The following is a 24,478-nucleotide window of genomic DNA, read 5'->3' as shown; positions in this document are numbered from 1 at the left end:
AATGTATGGTCTCCACTAGGATAATAGCTAGACTTGTCTAGTACACTGTGGTAGAACCCATTAATTGGAAAAACAAAAAAACAACATAACTAGAATAAATGCACATATTCTATCCCCATCCACTCCTCTTAAATACATCAAAAAATGATTTGCAGGCTTCTAGTTTTGCTAACTGGCTGCTTGGTTTAGTTTCTCAGTGATGTCCCACACTGGTGCCATAGAAAAAGGGACACAACACTGCCTGTCTACATGGAGACACTCAGTACAATTAAATTAATAAATTTGAAGAGTGGATTAGTTTAAAAAAAAAAAAAAGAAACCTTTGTCTATATTCTCACAAGAAATTAAGAATCAAGTTTAATAAGTTTAATGCAGTTTAGGTTAATTCACTTCTGAATGAATTCTGAATGAAAGCAGTCACACAAGTACTTAACATTAAATGATCCTCTGTAAAACGCACACTGCTAGTGATTTAGCCAAATTTACTTGAGACAAGTGTGTAGACAAGGCATTAGAAAGGAAACGGTCTTTAACTACTGATTAGATTCTCTAAAACATGAAGGACACAAGTTATCTAGCCTTGTTTAATCATAGGAATCTTCTCTTAATTAATAAAACCTCTGATGTACTTAGTTGAAATGCAGTCCTGCATGAATTCTGCTCAGTGTGTGTGTGTGTGTGTGTGTGTGCAATTACCTCTTCTTTTGAGAGATGAGCAAATGAATTATGATCAAGCACATATATTACTATATCTACCAATGAAAATATATAATGGACAGAGTAAACTTATAAACTGCACAATTTTATGAAATGTTCATTTTTTGTATGTACACTAAAATTAGTACAAAATTGCTTCTTAAGTTTTCTGCAGCACAAGACAATACCTACTGGATTTTATACTCTAATATACCAATTGACTACTTTGAAGTACAGTAAGGAAGTCTAAGAAGAGCTATAAAGAATAAGACACCATTTTCAAACTATACATAGTGTTTGCTTTTGCTTATAAAAAGGTAATTTTTTATCCCCAAAGGTTTTTAAATAGATCACTTAATAAGCAGGGAGTGGCAGGGGAAGGAAAGACTGGTTGTTGATACTAAAGCCTTTACCGTAATAAACTAAATATATTTACAATTTATACAAATGTTTGACCTTCAACAAAATACAAAAACATATCACAAGATGCAAAACCAGGAAACAAGTTAATTCGCGACACCACTGCTCTACATAAGACAGAATGCAAATTGAACTGCAAGGAACAGAATGTAATCCCACAAATTCAGGCAATGAGAAGGATTTGCATGAGGTCACAAAGAAAAAGAAAAATAAAAGGCTCCATCATTCTTCAGCAGATTCATTTTTTAAAAACTATGTCAAAAATCTAGGCTACATCTGTCCTGCTCGCCTTTGTGTTGTTTGGTCCACGTAGCCAAGATTTAGTTGCTGGATGTTGCCTTCTATTTTTGAATAATCGGAGTAGTTTCATGGCAAGGTCTGTATCCCCAATTTTTCGCTCCTTTTTACAAGGCAAAACCTTTCTACTTCTACAATTAAGAGCAATTTTGGCCCAGTTCAACTTTTAAAAGTTATATCCCCATTAAATTTTTCAGTAGATAACTTCATAGACTGTAGCTTTTTTGTCTCCAGAGCCAGTGACTATGTATTTATCATCCACAGAGATGTCACAGCTAAGTACTGATGAAGATTCTTTGGACTAGAAGAAAAATAGAAATAAATGACATCATTAAAAAAAAGTTTGTTAACCTCATCTCTGCATCCCATTTTAGGTAACCACACAGATGAAGGGACAAGGCCACTTTTTGTACTCTCAATCTAGATTTTTCTTAAAAAGCATTATCATCCTTACCTGGAAGATACTAGCTCCATAAGGAGTTCTCCACGCATTAAGGAGGTTATCTTTCCCAGTACTCACAAACCATTTACCTATAATATAAAACATATGAAAACATATGAAGTGGACACCTGGCAGATTTGGGGTTTTCAACACACTGTGTTAGTGGCTAATCACCACTATACAAAGCACTCGCCACTAATCAGCACAGTGTTCTTGCTTACAGTCAGGGTGGGTACCTGATGCTGCTGCTGTCTGTTACAAACTAAAGTACCCCCATACTCACTACATGAAAATAGCTTTTTGCATAGCACTCAACCCTCCCAGCAGCCTTAAAATAATCAGATGGTCGTTTGTAGATAAGCATTTGTATTCATAAAGCAGACAGATATTTATTTGTAAATGAAGAAGCATTTATTAAATAAGTTTTGACCATTAAATAATTTATAATGACATAATAATTAACTAGGGAAGCACGAATTAAAGGATTGATTTCCCAGCTTACTTTTGGGGTAACTTACCACAGTAAGCAAACTTGAGGGACAATACACAGCTCTCGTGAAGGTGCAGTTGATACTTGTCTGGTTTATTTACATGCAGCACTTCTACATTACTGCTCTCCATTCCCACAGCTAGCCATTCACCAGTAGGACAATAACCAAGGGAAAATATCTGTGAAAATCAAACAGTGTTAAATTATTTTTCTTACAATAGTTAAATGAATTGGCAGAGGCAAAGAGGGAAGAACTAAATAAAATTTACGTAGTTCAATAGCAAGACTGCTGTACAGAATTCAAGTGATTAAATAACCTCTGTTTTTACTTATTAACTTCTGAAAAGCTAGGGAAAGAGAGCAATGTCACTCAAGCTATCATATCGTTCCAGAAAATAAATACATGAAAGCTCAAAAATATTGTGTTACGCACAGCCAAAACAAACAGAAGGGACAGTTTCCCAGTTGTACTGTGCTCAGTTCTCAACTAGCATCTTAAACAAATATATTTTTTTCTTTTTCCTTCAAGTTGTAGCAAAATGCAGTTACCTGTGATGTGAAGTCATGCTGTTGTAGCTGTCTCCCCTCTCTCAAGTCCCAGGATCTGACAGTGTTGTCCAAACCTCCCGTCCAGAGCTTGGTACCGTCATTAGAAATGTCAATACAGCTGGCTCCATCTGTGTGGCCCTGGAATTGCCTGATAAAACAAACCAGATTGAATAATGATTTCCTGCCAGAGCTCAAGGTAAACACTGTTGTAGTGTTAGTTTTGGGCTTTCTCTGTGTCATCTCTTCTGTGACTGCTGATGGGGAAAAATCAGCCCCTCCCTCTGACTGGGTATGAAATACAACAGTATTACAAAAACATGTTCCAGGTGCTAGAAGTGAATTGCATCACACCTAGCCAGACAAACTCAAACACTTCCTATCAGATCTAAAAAAGAAGCATACCTTCTATACTTGAAAGTACTGGTAAACAACTCTAAAATAAAAGAAGTGCTGAGGGAAAAAATAAATCCTCCAATTTTAAAAAAGTGTTTCTGGATTTTTCTTTAGCTATGAGTTAAGATGATTAAATAACTAGCAGGAGAAGGGATTCGTGTATTTAAGAGCAAGCACTATTGGATAAGGAAAGTTTCATTCTCTTTGGCAGGAGATGAACAAAATAGCTAAACAGTGCCTTTTGTTTTAAAACCTTCTCATTAGGAATTCCTCGCTTTCAGAAATGAAAAGGTTAACTCAAACTTTCCTTCATCCTTTGTCAGAAGACTTTTCATGCACATGAATATGAATCTCACTACATATATTTAGGCTAGTTATTGATATACAGGAGATCCAACTGAAACACAGCAGACAAAGCAGTCTATATATTTGAAGCTTTCTAATAAAAACACAGCCTTTCCCAATTCAGATCTTCCTTTCTCATATTATTCTAAATAATCACAACTTTGGTAAGCATAAATCAAAATATATCTTTCAGGTATATTGCATCTTTTAGAATTAGTTGCTGTGAGGCACTTCACACATAGCCCAATCTTTCTTCCTCATTCATAATACTATCACTGAATATTGCCCAGCCAGACATTTCAATCTTATTTTAAGATATTTGTTAATCAAAGGTTTAACCAAAGAGATTTCAAAAGTAATCTTAATGCTAGACATCGATCACACTCTCTGCGACCCATTTTGTAACATTTAAAGACTGAATTCTCTGAAAATGAAAAAGCAAATATGTTTCCCATGAATAATGAAATATCAGTCCCTTATGCTTTCCTAAAGAATTGGAAGAATCTGCGCTCTCAGTTACTTTTTGCGGGTTATTATTTATCATCACTAAACAAGTACTGAAAACTTTCTTACTGAAGAAGGTTTAAGACGAGACAAAAGAAGAAATGGCATTTTCCTACCAATTTCTACAATGATTTCAACAGATTACAGAACAGCCCTTTATGTTCTGGAAAATGGACTAGACTGAAGCTACTAAATCTAGCTGCTACCCAATTCAGGTTCAAACTGCATTCTTTGCATAAGAAATACTATTTACTTTGCTGTCATGAACCATTATACAGGGAAATAAATATTTATCTAGCCGTCCAAAGAGTAACTTTTATTAAAGTATTGTGTAAACAAGTAATGACTCACCTGACCAATGTCTGATTGTGCAGATCCCACACTGCTATGTTCCCATCACTGCAGCAGGAAAAGCACACCTTGGAGTCAGGGCTGATAGCCAGAGCATAGCAGGCAGGGGCTGAAGATGTCAGTTCTGCTTTTATACGAGGAGTTGGTGCTGCCAGGTCCCATATGGACAATGTGCTGGCTTCCCCACCAACTATGAGGGTGCATCCATCAGGCAGCAATTTACAAGAGCGGATGTAGTTATCTCTGTTCTGTACAACACAAATCAACACTTAACACATGCCTGCTGGTACTGACCACTCATATAACTCTGACTTCATCCAAATTTTAAATAGTAGACTACTTTTCCAGTACTAAAATACAGAAAAGAAACTAGCAGACCCTAAAGGGTTTCAAGCGACTGTCTCATCACCAACCAGAGACTGTAGCTGCAGAAATTATGCTACGGATTTATATTGCCACAGCCTGCTCTGTTTTGAACCTGATGAAAGGCAATGCCTCCTTGTTGTTACAGAAGACAGAGCCAAAGTAAACCTACATTTGTGCATGTATGCACTTCGTCAGCCAGAATCACCTACACCACAGGGGTATTTTCAAAAAAGCAAAAGAACTCTCAATTTGGTATTTAAGAAACCACTTACGAAAAAACTGCAAGTCTCATGCTTTTGAGGTTTTGGAGCTTTTCTTTAAACACCATTTTACATTCAGAATTGAGTAAAAATATTGGGTTTTTTTTTGATTTTGCTTTTTGTCTTAACAAGGAATTTTACTGAACCTTTATTGTTGAGCATGTTGAGCATTGTATTCATGTTAATATTTTCACATTTATGATACAATCGCTGAAATAGAAGTACTATAGGGATTTGAAGGTGGAAAAAAATTCAGCCTTCACTCATTACACACTTGACTCCATAAGTGTACTGGATGTCAATTTCTTTATATGAGCTGCCAAATTAATATGGGAGAGTTCTTCAGAAGATAGAAGAATAAGATCTGTAACTCAAAACAAAAAAATACTGTAAAAGTTCAAAACTTGTTTTACATTTTCTTATTACGCTGAAGGAACAATAACCTGTGGTAGAAATGCTGCTGAGTAACTGACAGCCACAAAGCTTCATGGCTTAAATGAAAGCAGCTAAGACTATTGCATCCAGACAAATGCATGTTCCACAAAAACAGAATACATATTCAGCCATACTTTTACTACTAGACAGCTGACCCAGGCACAACAGCAAAGAAAGAGCAAAGACTTAGAAAACACATTTATTTTGATTAATATTTTAACTAATATTATTTCATTCAAAATAGATATTGCTGGGCTTTTATGATATTAATTCTTCTCAGTTAATATTTCACATATTGGGTTCATTCCAAATACTAGTTCTAGTTCCAGAAGAAACCTTTATTAAGGATCAGTGAATTCTCAGCTGACTAGCCTACTACTCCATTCTGTTTGGTAACCAACAGAGGTGAAAACAAACAAAATGCCTAATATTCACAAGAGCAATGAAAATGTTGGACTCAAATATCTTGAAGGTCTTTTCCAACCATAATGATTCTATGAGATTCTATGATTCTAAAACTTGAAGTGATCTTGATACTCGACATATTATTTCCTTATATAATTGCTATCTCCTTAAAAAGGCACTTCTCACGAGTTAAAAACCTTGAAGTGTTTTGTGCAGTTCTGTATTAGCTTGGCTATATTCCTTTTAAACTTATGCAGTAGGAAAAACATGAACATGACTAAAGAGGCAAAAAGATATCCCCTACACACACAACACATGTACCCACACATCCCACATACCCACAAACATACACACAGGAACATTGTTTGCTCAGAAGTCCTAACTAACATATAATTTGACCTTTAATGACAATATTTATCCCTAAACAAATCAGGATTCTTCCACTGTAACACCACCTGTTTAGTAAAAAGAAAATGATGGATAAAGCAGGAAACAGAACCGCCTGCTATTTCCTTGAATAAAATCCAGACAAGGACAGCTATTTCCTTATTGATCTCCAAGGAGAAGTTACCCTTGTGAATAAGTTCCTATTCACTTACCAGGCAGTCCAGCTGAGAGACAGGGCTCTTGTTGCCAGGCTGGCTGATATCCCAGACTTTGACGCACCCCTTCCCACCCGTGTACACGTGTCTCGTGGGGTTGCTGATAGTAACTGCACACACGACTTCCCCGTGGTTCAGAGTGTTGATCTGACGGGCATGGCGAGGGATTCCTGGACCGATGAGGGCATCAGGAGGGAAGGGTACAGGCTGCATCTGACCATCTGCGGTAACGTGAAAGGAGTATGCTCTTTTGTGGGGAAGAAAATAAGAGAGAGGAAAAGAAAAGAAATATCAAGCAGTTAGGCTGCTAAAATGCATAACAACAACATAGTATTTTGCAATTGCTTTCTTTACCAATCTTTTTTTCCACATAAAAATCAAAGCTACAGCATGAAGTAGTGCAGGCTCAACCCTAAACAGCCACTGCATTTGCGGACTTCTTCCATGGGACTTGCATCTATTGGCTACCAGTAGAACTAACTCCTGTGCACAGAAAAAATTAAACTTGCGCTCAACCTGTTTCTGCACCTTGCCTTTATTATCAGCATTAGCTATGCTCACATGTATCTCCTTTGAGTTGGGAACTAGCACTTCAAACAGAAAACATAAACAGGTAGAATGTGTGCACACACCCACCCCTTTCATTAGAAGACTGATACCATCTTCTCTTAACTATGGTTTCCTGAATAAGGATTTTGGAAAAACTGAAAGACTCAGTTTCCCAAGTATTTTTAGCACTTGTGTAACAACTTATTCTGTACAACTTATTCTGTACTCATGCTGTGATCACAAGTATATGGAAACTAAGGGTTAAGAAGATGAATGCCAGCACTAAATAAAATAACAATATAAACTGAGCTCTCCTCAAGGACTATGGCACAAATAGCAACTAATGAAGGTTTCAAGTTTAGGGATTTTAAATAATGAAAATATACTCCAAAAACCCTGTTGTTTCTTACAACAGCAAGATTTGCTTATTACTTTTTAGTGCATACCTGGTTCATATTTTTAAGCAATGCTGTTACTTTTGCAGCATTGTTCAAAAGCAAAAAGTAAATAAAACGGGCAAGATGTGAACTCTTTTGCCGCTAAGCTACGCTTTGATTTTCTAATACTTTGGACTTTAATTTTCTAATATATTCTTCTGTTCAGAATTATTTTTTTCCCCAAGTGCACCTTCCCTAGCAATCTTAAGTTGTTGTTACTCAAGTCAAAATCTAGCAATGCATCAGTCTCCCCTAGACCCAACAGGAGATGGTTCAACTTCACTCTTTCTGAATATTTTCGAAGTATTTTATTGCACATTCACAGATATTGCACATTTTGGAAGAACAGAATGAGCACGGATCCCCAGTCTGTAGCAGACATCACAATGTACACCTGGGGTGCTTTCCAGCTGAATGTACCCAGAAGCAGAGCTGAACAGAAGATGTTCCTTAAAGTCCTTAAAAGGACTTAGAAGAAAGCAGAGAGGGCTTACTCTACTCTTTTTTCATATGAAAGAAAAAAGAGACAGTTGCTCCACGCAGTATCACTGTTCTGTCAGTAGAGAAGGAGAAAAGGCTGAGGATGAAAAGTCACTGCTATTAACGACAGAGAAGAAAAGAAGAGTGCTTGCACACGCAATTCCTGAACATCATTTCTGTTTCATGGTGGGACATGTGAACTGAAAACATGCTCAGAGAGCATTCAGAATGGAGGATGAGTAAGAGTAAAGGATGACAAATAAAAGGAAAAGGAAATGCAAGATAAGAAAGGAAGCACAAAATTCACTCCCTCGTGATCTTTGCAGCATATCAAATGTATTTCTTCCCATGGGATCCTTTCCTTTCTTTAGGATACAGAATTACTGTAATGATAAAAGCTACACTAGAAATCTGTATCATTCTCATGAAGAAGGGTAGAAATAAAACTGTCTCAAAGCAGTTATTCATTAAATAGATGAGACAAAGGATGGGAGAGGAGGCAGAAGAAGAGTGGCAATGAGATTGCTCAAGGCTGAATAGCTCTGGTCCAGGTACAGAATCCAACTACAAAGGCACTGCACGCAAGAAGCTGGAAACCATCAGCCCATCCAGACTTCAGATCAAAGCCAGCTGCAGAATATTTGCTAGCAATAGCAGTATACAGAACCACACAACTTTGAAGTCTCACCATGTCTTTAATTACTGGCAGATGAAAAAAAATTAAGCAAGGATTAAGCAATTTTTCCCATCATAATAGATAATTCACCTGCACACTTTTTTTTTTAAATAACGTATTATAAAAGGTTATACCTTAAAGGTGCTTTCAATTCACAATATTTTAAGAAATCTTAATATATTCAAGAGTTAATATTAAATAGTTTGAAAAACTTCTCTGTGTATACATGAGTAGCTTCTCAGTTCTTAGCTGGAATGGGAGGAAGAAAATGAAGTATTTTTCAAGTACTTCATGATATGTAAAATTATGAGAACTTTTCTGCTCTGTAGCACCAGTAATTCAACCCAATGTATTTTAAGCATGTATATGCTTGTTAGGTATGCGCTATTCAACGTGTGATTATATATAATTACTCCTGTTTGCTTGAAGGTAAGTGGCATGGTAGGCTAACACAAACCCTGTTAACATGTGCCACTTTCACCTTTTTCTTTGAAAAATCTTGTATTACTTGCCACTGCTTAGATAGCTTCCATCTTCAGAAGAATGCAGTACTTGCGGCAGCAGTGCAAACAATTATTTGTAGCTCCATCACTCTCTGTCACTCTAGGCTACCCCCTCCATCAGATCACCACACCAGACTGTCTGGCCCTCAGCTTCTGAAGAGAACAATATTTCCAGAATCATACTAAAGTATATTAAGGTGCATATGTATGACTGAGAAATGATTCAATTTTTAATGCACTAAAGACATTCATAGGCTCAACACTTTCACACCAATGCATGTATTTTTTTTTGGTTGTCCGATCTAAAGGGGCCAATATTTAGTTAAATTTAATATGTTCTTGAGTACTCTGGAGCCTAACTTGAAGATTTCTCATCAGTCACCCCTTGACCTCACAGCCTTCCTCCTCCTCAAACTGCTATGCACATTTTAATTTCTTAACACCACAAAACTATATCATATTTTTGTCCTTTTAAGAGGATCTTATAGGACTGACAGTTTATGCCAAAAAATGTTTTTTTGTCCACAGTACTCTGTCAGTAGCAGATGACCATAATTCTCTACCTTTGGTTAAATGGTTTCTAATATATTAACATAGTCCCTCCTCATGTTGGGGGAGGGACTATGTTAACATAGTAGAAACCATTAACAAACACAGCAAACAGAGAGTCCTTATGCAATGTCATTTGAAGCTCATGTGAAAGGCACTAAATATATATTACCCAGTGATTATATTAACACTTGTAACAAACTGTATATATTGAGAATATTTAAATAATGCCTAAGAACTGCACCTTAAGAACAAACAAAGGATAAGAAAGTTCAGACCAGAACAGAATAAGTACAAGACAAATTTACATGTCTCTTATTTTGGGGGATGCTGAGAAATATATTCTCTGTATATTGTCTCCTCTACATCCCCTCCGAATAAAGGCAGGCTTTATGATCCATTCTTCTTTTGCTCTATTGCATCCCAACTTATTTTTCTTCTTCTGTATCACAGAAGCACCGAAAAGTGGCAAAGTTTCTACAACAACGTAGTAGGTTGTAAAACTAGAAACATTTTGTAAGACTAGAAAGCAACTCCATTTACTAGCTTAAATCTGGTAATATGATTCTTCAACTCTCAAATTCAAACGCATGACATCTGAGGCAAAAGTAAGACATCTGAGAAAAGTTCAGAATAGCTTTCTCCTCTTTAAGGAGAAACAAAACAGTCTTCCACATGAATTTATTCCTCAAGAATACAGTAAATTGACCAACCTACCTACCTTTTAGCTTCCCTGAGTGCAATATATTGCATAGTGATGCAATATATGCAGTTCTTAAAGCACCATGTGATCAAAACAAACAAACAAAAAATTCCAGCTTCCACATCATCCCTTCAATTCAAACAAAATTCCTATGTTAGCACAGAAATATCCAAACTGTAAAACATAAAAGCAGACGGTTCCTTCTGTTGATGACTACATTTTACTTTCAGGTCAGTTTATTTTTGGTTAGAGTTATCACAACAAACATTGCATATCCTTGAATATTCGAATATGCAGTTTTACTGTATAGAGCAGAATGTCAACAGTTAGTGAACAAAGTATTTATACAGGACTAACAAATCTATGTAACTTCATAAACGGCATACGATCATGCTATCCAGGGACAGGGGAAGGGGAAAAATATGTTACTCTGAACTGAACTGGAATACGTGAACTGAATGGGAATTTTAGCTGGTGGTTTGTATCATAGAGAAATCCACAAGAACATTACTCTAGCATAAGATATTAATTAAAACACACTTTATGCATATTCATGCAGACATATATAGAGTCCCTGTCCACCGAAGCTACTCCTGAACAATAGATGAGAGGAAAGGGTAAGACCACACAGCATCTTCAAAAGAGAGCTGTCCATGACCCGAAATATGAACCCAAGCATGCCAACCAAGACTGTTAAAGAATTAGTGATAATCAAGAAGAGATTTATCAAACAGCAACAGGCATTAACAGCAACTGAAGACAGAAAACTAGATTGTGTGTACACAAAGCTATCAAAGTAATATCGAAATCCTGAATAGCCTCAAGGAAAATCCTTACAAAAATGCCAAGGTTAGCTCATTTGTACAAACAAGAACTGGTTTAGCTTTTTAAATTGCTGCATGATTGCTCAACTCCCTCTGTACTACTAAGGACTAACAAGGTTAGGGTCCCAAGAGAGAAAAGTTGTCAGAATCACATTTAGAAACTTAACATTAGTTAAGTTCCAAACAAAGAAAGTGACAGACAAGCTTTTCAGACAAAATTCCCATGATAAGAAGCAATACATAAGCAAAAACAGGTCCAACAGACTACTCGTTTTTCTAACAATCTACTCATTTACAAAGATCTTGGAATATAGAGGGATTAAAGAAAACTGTGTGCTATCAGAAACGCCATTTCTTTGGAAACGGGGAACCTTAAGGTCTTAGAAGCAATTCTGAGTGAAAAAACATAACAACTTGCAGCAATCAGAAGGCACATACTGCCAGCATTCAATAGTTTAATCACAGAATCACACAGAATCACAGCATGGTTAAGACCTCTACAGATCATCTAGTCCAACCCCCCTGCTCCAGCAGGGACACCTAGGGCATGTGGCACAGGGGTGGCATTGAGGCAGGTTTTGAAGATATCTAGATTAAACTTTTTTTTTTTTCCCAAAAAAATAATCCCCAAAACGTCCGTTTCTTTCTTGCAGGTGTCTTCAAGTTCTTTCACAACAGGTACTGCCTAAGAAAAGATGCTGTCACTGCCAGCCTTCCAAAAAACTGAGAAAATCTTGGAGTGGTCTCAGGGCCAGGAGCAGCTCAACCTCTACCAAAAACTTCTCTTTATACTACCACAAGACTCAAACCAAAACTCCAAATCTCAGTAACAACAAATTCAATGTAGCAAATTAACTGGTGTTTAGGATAATAATATTTTGGAAGTAAAACAAGAATTCCCCTTTAGTGTGCCTGACCTTAACAGATGTAAATTGCATGGCTAATAAAGGAGACTTTCTTTATGTGAGTAAGAGACACTTTCAAAGATGCTGCAAGTAGTATACATCATCCAGGAAACTGCAGTCAAACAGAACTAAAATAAAGGCACTTCCAAAATTGCCAACAGGAAGGTAAGAGATCAGCATCTGGCATTTTAGGTTTATCTCATAGCTAAGCCATGCAAGGAAGTGGTTTCATAAAGAAAAGACTGAGTGAATCCAAGTAACATGACTATGAATTACTTAAGATATCAAATCAAGTAAAGAGTAGGGAAACACCAAAGTAAATGATCTAAAAAGCAGTATGAATACAGACTACTTAAACAAAACAGACAAAATTAGATATGAAATATCAGAATACAAAATATAACCATAGGAATTCACTGCTATTGTGCCTTCAATAGCTCAACAGCTAAAGCTCCTCCTCCTTCCTCAGGAGTTCTGACTGAACAAAAATAGGTTTTGCTTTTAAAATATCTTATTGCTGGTATTACTAATGAAATAAAAAATATTGAAGGTTTGTGAATACACTGCTTTAAAAGTAAAAAAAAAATTACAGGCAAGGGATATTTTCATCTCCAGAAATATTTTAAATAAGCATTCCAAATCAAGAAGGTGCTTGACCCTTAATAGAGAGAACCTGTATTCAGGACAATGCAGGTTCCTTGGTGTACTAAATTTACACATATCACCATCTGATACCTACCACCAAGTCACAGACCCTTCACTTCAGTAACCCCATCAACATAGTACCAGCTTTTAAGTAAATTTAGATTTAACAGGTTTCCCACACTGCTAACAGAGCGCTAAGTCTGTTCTCAGAATCATGGTGGATAACAGTGAGAACACATTTAGGATGGCTTTTCCAATGTGAGAAGCCTGCTGCTTCCTCCTTAGTACCATGCAAAAAGAGTAGGAGAAAAGCACATGCTCTACTGTCTGTAATCTGATGTACACTTTCCAGTATGTTGGAATGATTGACATCATCACTAGGCATCAATGGGAGGTCAAAAAACAGATAGGCTGAAATTTGTGTTGCATTTAACTTTCACGACAATAAGTGTTTCTTACAAATTTACACAGTATCCTAAAAATAAGTTTCTGAATTTTTCTCAAACTGCAAAAGGAAAAGTGAAATCAAAGCCTCACACAGGTTAGGTATAAAAGACAGCATATATCAGGAAAACCCAACCTGGGAGCACAAAATAAAGTAGAGTTCAAAATCAGAGGAATATCTGTATTCCTGCTACTTCCCGTTGAAAGAAAAGTCTGGATGTCAAGCATGAAGGGACAAAGATGTATGTTCTCCTATAATTCTCTCTGCCTTTCCCATCCTATGGAAACGTTCTGTTTAGACTTGTGTAATCAGTTATCCATAAGAGACTGTGTGTTTATATACATATATACATACATACACACACATGTATATATATACCTCTCTCCCTATATATATATATGCATCTCTGTGACTTTGCTATGTATGGGTATACTTGGTCTCAGTCTATCATAGCCAAATTATGGAAGACCTCAACATATGCTACTTTCGTGCAAGTATTTTATTTTAACATCAGTAAGCCTTAGTATCACAAAATTTATTTGAGCACCCTTTCAGCAACAGTTAAAGATTTTCAGTAAAAAGAAACTACTGTAAAAGTCATCTTACATCTATGCACCAGCCACTGCACAACTGTTTCCTTATCCTTTTCCTTTCCAGATGCATAATTCCACAATGTTTTTAAGTGCTTATTCTGTTATGTAGGGTGTGCATCAGCTGCCAAACTAACTGCTTCAGATACCACTGTGATCAGCAGTTTCAGACTCTCACGCCTGTTAAAACAGCTGCCAGACAAGGAGTCTGTGAATTTGCATTGCACGTTTATGCTCACTATAGTATTAATTTTAGTTTCGATCTCTTCTTACTCTTTTTTTCCACTGTCTACTAGCTTACAATTCCCTTAGCCTCTTCTAGAAAGGAAGAAGTTTAAAAGAATACCCACTCTCAAAGGTGTACATACACCATCAACATCTTTTCTCTAGAAATGAGCAAACACACCTGTTTCAGAAGACAATAGCTATCACTTGAGAATTTACATGCTACATTCCTTATCAGAAGTCTAAGGCAATCTCTTGGGAATGACTAAGACACTACTCCCTTTGGAATTCTTGTTCACTGACACAAGATAACTTTATACTCTCTAAATGTGGCAGACATTAACCAAAGTGTTACTTACGGTTTTCCCCCAGGAATCCCTGCTAGATTTGGAGGGATTCCAGGTACTCTCATGTGAGGAGGTGGATCAAACCCAACCTGACAATGAAAAATCAATTAATCTCACACTTGCAATTTCTCAATTAAAAATTTCTTTTTCCATACACCCCAAATGCTATACATTTAAACAAAAAAAAATAATTAATGGCAGAATTAAAGGGAAAAGGGAGCAGTGGGACAATTAAAAACAAAAGATTACTTCTGATAAAAGTATTCATATCCAAGTAGAAAAACAGTGACCTGTACCAAGTACATAAAGCACACCATAAAGAAAGCATGATACAAAGATCTTTGAGCTCACAATGAGTTTAGCCCTCCCTCTGGAAGTCATGTAGTGCTGGCATGTGGCCAAATCAATGCTCTTTAGCTTGCAACAACCAGCGCCTGTGCATGTAGACACAGCACAGCACTCAAAAGCAGCTTCAAGCCCCAGCCAGAATCTCTGTTTTCATATGGCACCGCACTGTGCGGGCACATCAGCTAACAGATCTCTCACTGAGCTACACTGCAGATACACACCAATGCATCTACAGCTTAAACATACTACATAGACTCTCTTCGCATGCCACAGTTCCATTAAACTTGTATCCTGAATAAATGTGTACGTCAAATAATCGAAACAGGGATTCTGGACTAAATATACTTATTTTTTTTTACTTCTGATAGAGTATACTTGAATTACATTTCTTCTGGCTTTACAAGAAGAATTTAGAATGTCCACTTTTTCAAATAAAAAAGTATGTTTTCCAGGTTGAAAAAAAGCAGCTTTACCCTGAAATAATGAGAAGATGACAGTTTCTTGCAAATTTCCAAGTAAGTCTGTGCATACATAAATCTGCCTTCAAGGTCATATATTTTCAGAATAAGGCCCTAAGGCTATTCTGCTCAATAGCAGCAATGATACCATGTTCCATGGTATTTATTACACCCACAATAGCAACAGGACTATTCTTAACACACCTTATCACAGAACTTCAAGACATGTACAGACTAACTTCTCAGACTGATTTCAATTAAAAGAAAAAAAAAAACAACAAAAAATGCAGAAGTAGATAAAAAGACTTCTATGTGCTTCAAGATTAATTGAGGACATCTGTACAGCACACAAATATGATTCAGTAAAAGAGATGTCCTGAGCACCAATGAAGTGCTTTGTAGCTTCCAACACTACCTTTTCATTTAAAGCATAAACAAACAGTTTGGCATTTACTAATGATTCAAAGGCACTGATGAAGGTTAAGGAAAAAAGGAGGCACACATCAGTACACTGAGTTTTTCTGTCTTCAAGGTACAAGTTTGTTTCTCCAGGCATGCAGCAAAGTAAAAGGCACAGTGAGGCAGTGAAGCCTTCGGTGTTGTTATAACTTGGGAATCTGACAATGTTAAATGACGCATACAGCTCTTTTCACTGAACCACAACCCACAGGACTGAGATTGCAAACAATGTATGGCCTACCATAGGAGATCTTCCATAAGCAACCACAGCAGCTGCAGCTGCAGCAGCACTCATCTGGGGGGACATATTGTGCAGGCTGGCATAGGCTGCCCCTGGACTGGTTAGCTCTCCATTCATGCCAGCATGAGGTACCATTCCAAACGGAGCAGGGTAGGGTCCGGGAACTGCCAAAGGTGTCCGCAAACCTGCAGCTGCAGAAGAATTAAGTGATTGTATTTTAATTTCCCTGCACACAGAGAGGAAAGTGGTCTTTTTCTCTACAGTACCTGACCTTCCCCTCCCTTCCTCTACACCCACTGCCAAGAAACACTGCCTATTTCACCACAACCACCTCTTATTACTCAGTGTAAATAAGACCTACTGAAGTCTGAACTTGCTGATTACCTCTAACAATCTCTACTATCATTGTCTATTTCCATCTCTGTAATATTTCCTTGTTTACATTAATCGCTCCTTTGCCAAATTAAGCAGTAAAGCTGACAGACATGGTTTACACAGCTCATGTCTGAAGCAACTGTGCCGTACCAGCCTGAACAGCAAAAGTAAACTTCATTCTGCATTTATCAAGATTTACACTGCAGCAAATATTAGTAGTCCCAGACAAATACTGTAGTAGATTGCATTCAGAATAAGCACCAGAAAATTCTGAGAAGTCTTCCTCAGTATTGCATGCAGTCTCCGGATTATTTGTAAAAAAGACAGAGACAAAGTAAACAAAAGAAGAACATAAGCCTAGAAGATATTTGAACTCTTGATAATCCAAACAGCTGCTTCTCATCAAGGCTTCTCTTAATATCAAGAATAAAGCAACACATTTACTTAACATCCACATAGGACTCCATATGTAAAAAAAGATAAATGCTGGAGCCATAAACACAAGAGGTAAGCCATTACCAGCTTGGTTGACCAGAGGGTCCATTGCTGGAGGCTTGCCGAGGCCTGGACGAAGTCCTGGAGTTGCACTAGTGCCCGGGGTTGGCACATCACTTCTAGGAGTTGGTGTGCTGGATTTCAGAACAGGCGTGCTGGCTTTTTCATGCTGGTATCATTAAACAAATTAAATGAGTATTATTTTTAATCCAGGCCATATTACACAATTTATCACAACAGCAGCTGGGATGCTGGGCACCTACTACCTACTCCCTCAGCCAATTTTCATAAATCCACGCAATGTTGACAGCATTAACTTGCGAGAGAGAAATGCTGACCTTTTCAATTACTGCCAAAATTAAAATAAGCAAAGAGATGTAGAAAGTTATTTTTCCTTCTGCCACTGGCAATAAAAAATGCATTAACTATTTTTTCTTCAGGGCAATACTGTATGAAGCATCAATTTACTTCATTCTGCAAAAATTATTGTCTTAATTATTGGACACAAAAAAATGTACTATAAAACCAAAGAAGAATCACAACTGATGATATTAAAAAAAAAAAAAAAGAAATTTGAAGGATTACACAGAATCTAATCAAATTATTAATGACACCTCAGTGGAAAAAAATATAAAGACAGTTTTTAAGAGTTTATTAACAGTTTATTTAGCAGAATGTAAGAGTAGTCTGAAAAACTTCTTAGTGGCTTTGTGCAGATCTACATAGGAATTAGAGCATACACTATTGCTCTAAAAGAAAGCAATACTTAAGCAATGTTGTGTGTTATGTAATAACTTTAAAGTTTGTTTGATATAAATGTAAGAAACATAAGAAATCAGCATGAAGCTAAAGTTATTGCTGAGGTGGAAGATTGAACATACTGTAAAGACTGGGAACAATAATCAATTTCAGCTTCCAGAACTTAAAATCATAGGCTTTCTGCCAAAAATATTTCAGGACAAGGAAGAATTAGACTTGCAAAAATAACATTTCTCAATACTCACCAAACTCATTTCTTTGGATTTCAAAGAAGTGGAACTTCCTGAAGAGGCTGTAGATGCTGGACTGCTAGAGGCATCCTTCTTCATGAGGCGGTTTTTATCTATACCATTTTCGCGTGGCGAATGAGCAGGACTTGCCCGTGGAGAGGATGGATCCTAAACAGCAGGAAAGGAATAATGGCATAAAAGCATGTTATAGCTTGGTACACAAAGAGCACTAAGGAGCTAGGGGAAGGAGGGAGGAGAATGTAGAAGAATTCAGAGAGTAAGTTCAAATGAAGAGACTTTTTGTTGTATCTATGACTAAAAACCTTTTGTTAGTTTAGTATAGACATATAAATTTGTCCAGTGAGCAATCTGGATTTATTTTACATTACATGTAACTGTAAATTGTTTACATGCATAGGGCTTGCTATCTAGTTAAACATAAGTACAATCTAAACAAAGCATGTATGACAAGAAGAGCGAGACAGAACAAGAGTAATAGTAGTAAGTTCACACTGCTTCTGTATGTCCTCCATGTACTGCTAGTGCACAATAAAATTTTCAGTGAAAATCTTCTTTAGGTGATACACAATTTTATCATCTCTACCTTCAGAGAAAGTGGTATAGGCATGTGCTTTATAGGCCATAAGATCTATCTGCTACTTCTTACTAAATACCACTTGGAATTGCATCACTGCTTGCATCTTCAGGAAAAAAAAAAAAAAAACTCTCAGGTAATTATCTTATAATCTTCCTGAGACGCTCTTTGCTTTTACTTTATCCCGAAATAGCCTACCAAGAAAGCTACAAAGCCATCAAAGCTCTGCTGGTTCTCTATGCTCTTTCTGCTCATGAGAATATTAGCAGCGACGCAGGGAAGGCCCTACAAGAGAGGAGCAAGTCTATCAGTTGATTATGGAGCAGTACCATAATAACCGGGACTTTCGAGATCATTCCTGAATTTCTAGTTGGATATCCATTTTTCTACTTGTCTGAAATCATTTGGGCATTTGGAACTTCTGGATGCACTTCCTCTCTGTCAGCCTCTGGACATGTCTTTTTTTTAAACAGCATAAGAATCTGTTCTGGCATGCTCAGGCTTTTTAAATTTTTCAGCTGTCTTGAGATAAAAGATAAAGGGGCAGGTGAATCCTTTCACCCTGATGTCACTGCCAAACTTCTATTCTAGAAAGAGAGAGAGAAAAAAAAAAAACTTTTCTAAGTGCCTCTGATTTGGGGAAAAAAAACGCAAATAAAAATTTGGGAGAGTTGAGCTGACTTCACTCTAAATAGATAAACGTTTGTAGCCAAACTTGTCTTTAAAGCAAGAAATTAAAGTATTTGCAATTTTTAAGCCACTAGAAGTGTTATTAATACTACTAATGCTAATATGGTCATCAAATATTATCTTTGCTTTTCATTTAAAGACAGCATTTTAAAAACCTCATCCCTCCACCTGCATTTCGCCAAAACTTCCTCCGCTATAGAACAACTGTGTGTTAGAACATAACTGCTAAGAGAACAGATATGGATAAAGCAGCACCAGAAAAAGCAGAGAGGGCAACCAAATAAAGGAAGGAGGCAACTGTGGTATTAACAAGAAAGTTGTAAATATTTTATTATATCCACACAAAGTGTTTCTTTCATTTAACTGAATGCACTTGAAATGAAACATTAAGACTAAAAAATGAAAAAAGTTACCTCATTGGATACATCTACAACCAAGTTATCGTCACTCTTGTCCCCATCACTGTCCTATTAAAAATAAATTAATAAATAAATTGTTCAGTTCATTGCATACCTTAAGAGCATAGAGGAAAAAAAAAAAAAAACCCTAAGCATCTACTCTGACACTTTGCCTTTTGTTTAAGAAGAAAGAGTCTTTCTTTACTTATTAGCATTAGGGAAAACAAGATATAAAAGAGGAATACAACAACTCCCTAGCTTTAACAATAAAACCTAAATGAGGCAGGACTAGTTTAGTGCCAGTCTTGCCCTCAGTCAGAGATGGTCTGAAAACCCTCCTCATCATCATTATAATAAGCATTACCACCACTATTAAAAAAGAAACTAACTCTATTCATTTGCTATTTAATCGTAGGAGAACTACAGCCTAATGCATGTAACCAAAATCCACACTTGTCTCAGAAAATTCCATCAATTTGACATTTTGTTTTTGAATCCGCTCCTCCAAAGTGATAGGACAATTTTTCTCCGTCTCCGAAAAGTAAAGCTTTGAAAACAGGAAGTTTTGGGGAAAAGTCCAAAAATGACAACAGACTTCAGCATTACTGCCTAGCAAAACCAAAACAGTTTGACATTCTCAAATTGAAATGTTTTACTATGGCTCGTCATACTGAATTTTGACTCAATTTCATTCTAAACACTCTTTATGTGGGCTGCCCTAGTGCCTCCTGGAAGCTGCTATTCAAGCGCCTTTCTGTACCCTGTCTCAAAAGTGTGCTGGAATCTCCACTGGACATATCCACATGATATCCACTGTGGTGCAGTGATTTCAACCACCATAGTGATTCAACTAGAGGAGACACTTGACAGAAAGATCAAGACTAAACTTAAGCTTTCCCACGGGAAGATTAGACATTTCCAAGAACCGTATTTTTAGTTAAAAAGTTTCTAGAAAAAAAAGTCAGACACACAAGAGAGTGCTCAAATTGTCTTGAATTAAATCTGCAACGCTTTCTAAGTTTCTGGACTATCACACTTAACTCTGGAAAGTTAAAGCAGGAAAGCAGGAAAGAAAAGCATCCGTTCTTTCCTTTCAATTCCAGGAAACAACTGCTAAACCACAAGTGAAAGTGGTTTTACCTCTTCCCTTTTGTTTTAGCACTAGTGTTTTTAAGAAGTACTGCAAGCACAAAAGGGCCTAAAGAGTGCCACTGGAGGCAGAAGCAGAATGGTAGCTCTGTTTGGTCACTTGGGAAACTGCTCATCCAAAGGGTGCAACAGAAGAAGGAACAGGAAAACTCCAGTTCAGGTATTTGCCACCACCTGAAGAGTATGAAGGAAACATGTCGAGAACAGGTGTAACTGAGCATGTGGGAGACCCTCCTTAGCCCATTAGGGGTGTGTTTGGGGGGCATTCATTCATTCACCAGAAAAATTGCCTTGATGAGTCCAAAAATAATTACCATGTAATTATTAAATGCACTCAGCTAATTTTTAAGTGTTGTCCACTATCCAAAGCACATTAAAATTTGACTACATATGTAAAACGTGGGTTAAAAAAATTACAACAAAAATTATTTCTACATCGCAATATCCTTTCCCTTCATTTCCAATAGAAATGAAAAAAAAAAAGCAAGATTAAAGTTTTTATATAGTCTGGGCCTGCTTAACCTTTAACTATTTAAGATGAAAAACAACCTTAGAAACTTAGAATTTCAAGGCCTCAAAGCTGAAGAGGTAGCATAGGGAAGAGTTTGCCAGAAGCTTCTGAAATCAGAACCAGGTTCTTGGGAAATGGTGGAAAGAAGACTCAAAGCTGCAACAGTAATACAGCACTACAATGTGCATAAAGGAGACAGCAACCCAATCCGTTGTCAGTGGCTGTACTGCTCAAGTGCTATTGACAGCAGGCCTTCTCCCCCATGGATATTGTGGGTTCAAATGGAAGAAAAATTCTCTTCCAGATATTGATGAAATATAGTAGCATCTCATTTTCTCAGGGGTTTCAGTTTCCAGCAAGTAATTAGTGATTAAAGTTATCTACAGCAGGCATGTCAAATCACACTATGTCAAAGAATAACTTCATTTTTAAAATATAAGTTCTACTTCTCAGTACTTTTAAAATTTATATTAGTTTATGCTAAGGTCTGTTGAAATCCACCTGCAAAGTTCACGTGGACCACTGTACTAGTGAAGTGTCCCTTTGAAACTGAGAAATAAGCAGTATTCATCAAAACGCAGAACTCAAAACTGAATTTTTTCCTTTAGCTTGATTTCTACTGAATTTGACACATCAACAGAAAAAAAAAAACTTAAAGAAGTTGGTACAGCCCTCAAAACATATGGAATTTGAAATAATAATTATTAATCAACATGGTAATAGTTAATATCAGAAATCTACTTGTTTCTCCCTCTTCTCCCCGCCCCAATCAATGGGAAACTCCCACTTCCAACAAAACCAGCAGCACTGTAGCAGCTTTACAGCAACCCAGAAAGGATCTTTTGCTGAAACTTTGAAATGGATCCTTAGAACACTCACGAATCAAAACCAGGTACTCCTGGGTTCTTCTGTCTCTCTATTGAGCATAACTTGGCCTGAAGAGCCTGAACTATTGAGTCACTGCTGTTTCCACAGAATGAATAATGGTTTCTCTGGCACATATATTCATATACTATTGCCTTTTTATTCACAGCTCTTTCACTCTTCATACACACTCTTTATCCACAAACAAATTAATCATTTCTTTGACATAGATTTGCTTACATAGTGGCTGGAATCCTTATCATCCACCTTTCTCTTTTTGATGTCATTGGCATATTCAGGCCCATTTCTGCGTTTATCTGTGTTCCGCAGGCTGTCTGGGACCAACAGAGAATTACTCTGTAAAGACAAAAATATCTCAAGGTCAATCAAAAAAAAAAAAAACTTTCAAGATTCCTTTGTATATGTCTAAAACCATAGATTGGGTGCAATAAATGCTTTAGAAATGTGATACCTACATAGCCTTTCATTCTATTTAAAATAAATCAAAGTACTCCAGGCAAATGTATATAGCTCCATGCATTCTAAAGGGCAAGCTTGGCTTTTCGTTGCTCAACTTACCAAAAGTTGATTTCACTTGTCAGTCACCAGTTATTTATGCATTGCTTAAGAGAAATAGACTTGATGTCTATTCATGAGCAGATAAGAATGATTTTTTTTTTTTTGGTATTACAGAGACACCATAAACAAACACGGCTTTACTATGTCTATACCTCCAGTAATGGAGGGAAAGATAGCAGTAAGACCTTTAGCTCTTAAATAAGAAGTAAATACTAAGCAAGATTATCCCAGACTCATTTGTTAGCTGTGGTAAACTCAATTGGATGGCTTCAGCAAATTTGCTGCAAACAAAGATCAAGTATCTTTACTGCTAACATAGCCCTCACCACTAGTGCGAAACTGAGGTTAAAATATTTAATCAGATTTGGTTGGAAAAACAGAGGCCAATAGGACACACAAAAGACAAGAGCAAAGACTAATCTTTTCCCCAAAAAACATGGGTTACCTTCATTCAGATATGCAAAGTACAAACTATTGACCCAAAAAGAAAGGCATTTTAGATATTTTTCAGTCACATGACAATTTGACATGCCTGCATTCCCACCTCTATTCCAGCTAAAGCATTAAAACATGTTACAATGAGTTCTTTTAAGTGCAGGATTAGCATATGCAAGAGGGCAATTTGTTCAGTGATGTGTTAATGCTGTGAACAATGCTGAAAGAGTTGAGGAGAAAAAGAATCCTTTTACAAAGACCTGATAAACCTGGTTTCTAAAAGCCAAGCACAAGCTTACATAAATAAATATATGTTCATATAAATACCAAGTAAATATATATTTACATGTACACACATGTATCTCACAAGAAGAAAGCCTAATACCAACATACACACTATCATACACATGTAAGGCACAAAGGAAACATCTGTGCCTACCCAAGAGCCAGAGAGGTATTTACTTTTGACATATGATGAACATATATAAATAGCCTGGGAGCTAAGCACTGAATAGTTCCCCCCTTTAAAACCTGAAAACACCACCATGGTAGTTTTGAAGCATTCAAGTATTAGTGTTCAGTCCCAAGGAAAAGGAAAACAAAATGGGGTATATAAAGCTATCTGAATCTGCTTTCTCCTATTTCAGAAGCTGCACTTTAAAGCTAACTCTTAAGTTCTTTTATTCATGACTATTCAAGCTACACAAATGCCAAGAGGCTTAAAAAACGCATGCAGGAGGATCTAATGAAATTCAGTATAAAAAAACTCAAAATAATGTCTTTACTGTGATGTTTTGTAGCTAAAGGGTGGGCTTGTTGGATCACTGAGCTAATTGCATCAATAAATACAATCTGAATTTAACCCCTCATCTCCTCCCAAATGTACAAACCCAGGGATTCAGTGTCCTGGATGCTTACACCAATCTCAAAGAAAAAATCTCAGTACTTAGTATTAAAATCCTGTCCTGTAGAACCTGGTAAAAAAGCATGCTGTCAAATTAAACTTGACCACAGACATGAATATTGCAAATGCCTTTTATAAAGAGAAAGTCATAAAAAAAGCTTCCTTTAACAAAAATCATATGGAGACTATTTCACTGCTAAAGTATTTAGAATAAAACAAATTCAAATAATTGAATGACAATAACGAAATGGTGGCAAAGGAGCAGCATCTGAGCAGAAGTTAGTAACTATACTTTTAAAGTCATTACATAAAAGCTATAGGTAGCAGCTTGAAAACTTTGGCATAAAGTACATGTAGTTAATAAGAACTGTTTTGCTGTTTGTTTGTTTGTTAAAGTTATGTTCCTTTCATGCAAATACCTTAGACAAGAGTAAACATGTCTACCTAGACAATGCCAACAGCATCCTGGATATTTGTTAGCTACAACTGAAATATTGAGGAAGATAGCTAAGCACACAGAACTCAGATCTTATTTATATAAAAATGCAACAGGTA

General features: G+C 36.7%; 1 protein-coding gene across 1 annotated transcript in view; it reads right to left on the bottom strand.

The window, feature by feature from the left end:
- Window positions 1-518: 518 nt before the first annotated feature.
- The window catches only part of TLE1 (TLE family member 1, transcriptional corepressor), a 45,820-nt gene continuing 21,860 nt past the window's right edge, over window positions 519-24,478 (bottom strand). The window contains exons 5-16 of the mRNA XM_088522006.1: window positions 22,246-22,362; window positions 19,497-19,550; window positions 17,814-17,966; window positions 16,834-16,978; window positions 15,940-16,130; window positions 14,446-14,522; window positions 6,553-6,802; window positions 4,488-4,735; window positions 2,895-3,042; window positions 2,374-2,524; window positions 1,868-1,944; window positions 519-1,714 (exon numbers count right to left, since the gene is read on the bottom strand). Coding sequence (XP_088378132.1) covers window positions 1,607-1,714; window positions 1,868-1,944; window positions 2,374-2,524; window positions 2,895-3,042; window positions 4,488-4,735; window positions 6,553-6,802; window positions 14,446-14,522; window positions 15,940-16,130; window positions 16,834-16,978; window positions 17,814-17,966; window positions 19,497-19,550; window positions 22,246-22,362 — 1,719 coding nt within the window. The 3' untranslated portion in view covers window positions 519-1,606. The remainder of the gene's footprint in view (window positions 1,715-1,867; window positions 1,945-2,373; window positions 2,525-2,894; window positions 3,043-4,487; window positions 4,736-6,552; window positions 6,803-14,445; window positions 14,523-15,939; window positions 16,131-16,833; window positions 16,979-17,813; window positions 17,967-19,496; window positions 19,551-22,245; window positions 22,363-24,478) is intronic.

This window comes from Tinamus guttatus, unplaced genomic scaffold, assembly GCF_059628265.1.
Source record: "Tinamus guttatus ecotype Peru unplaced genomic scaffold, ASM5962826v1 Tinamus_guttatus_pri_ptg000142l, whole genome shotgun sequence".
Classification (NCBI taxonomy): Eukaryota; Metazoa; Chordata; class Aves; order Tinamiformes; family Tinamidae; genus Tinamus; species Tinamus guttatus.
Note: the sequence above shows the minus strand (reverse complement) of the source record. Positions and strands in the feature narration are given on the sequence as shown.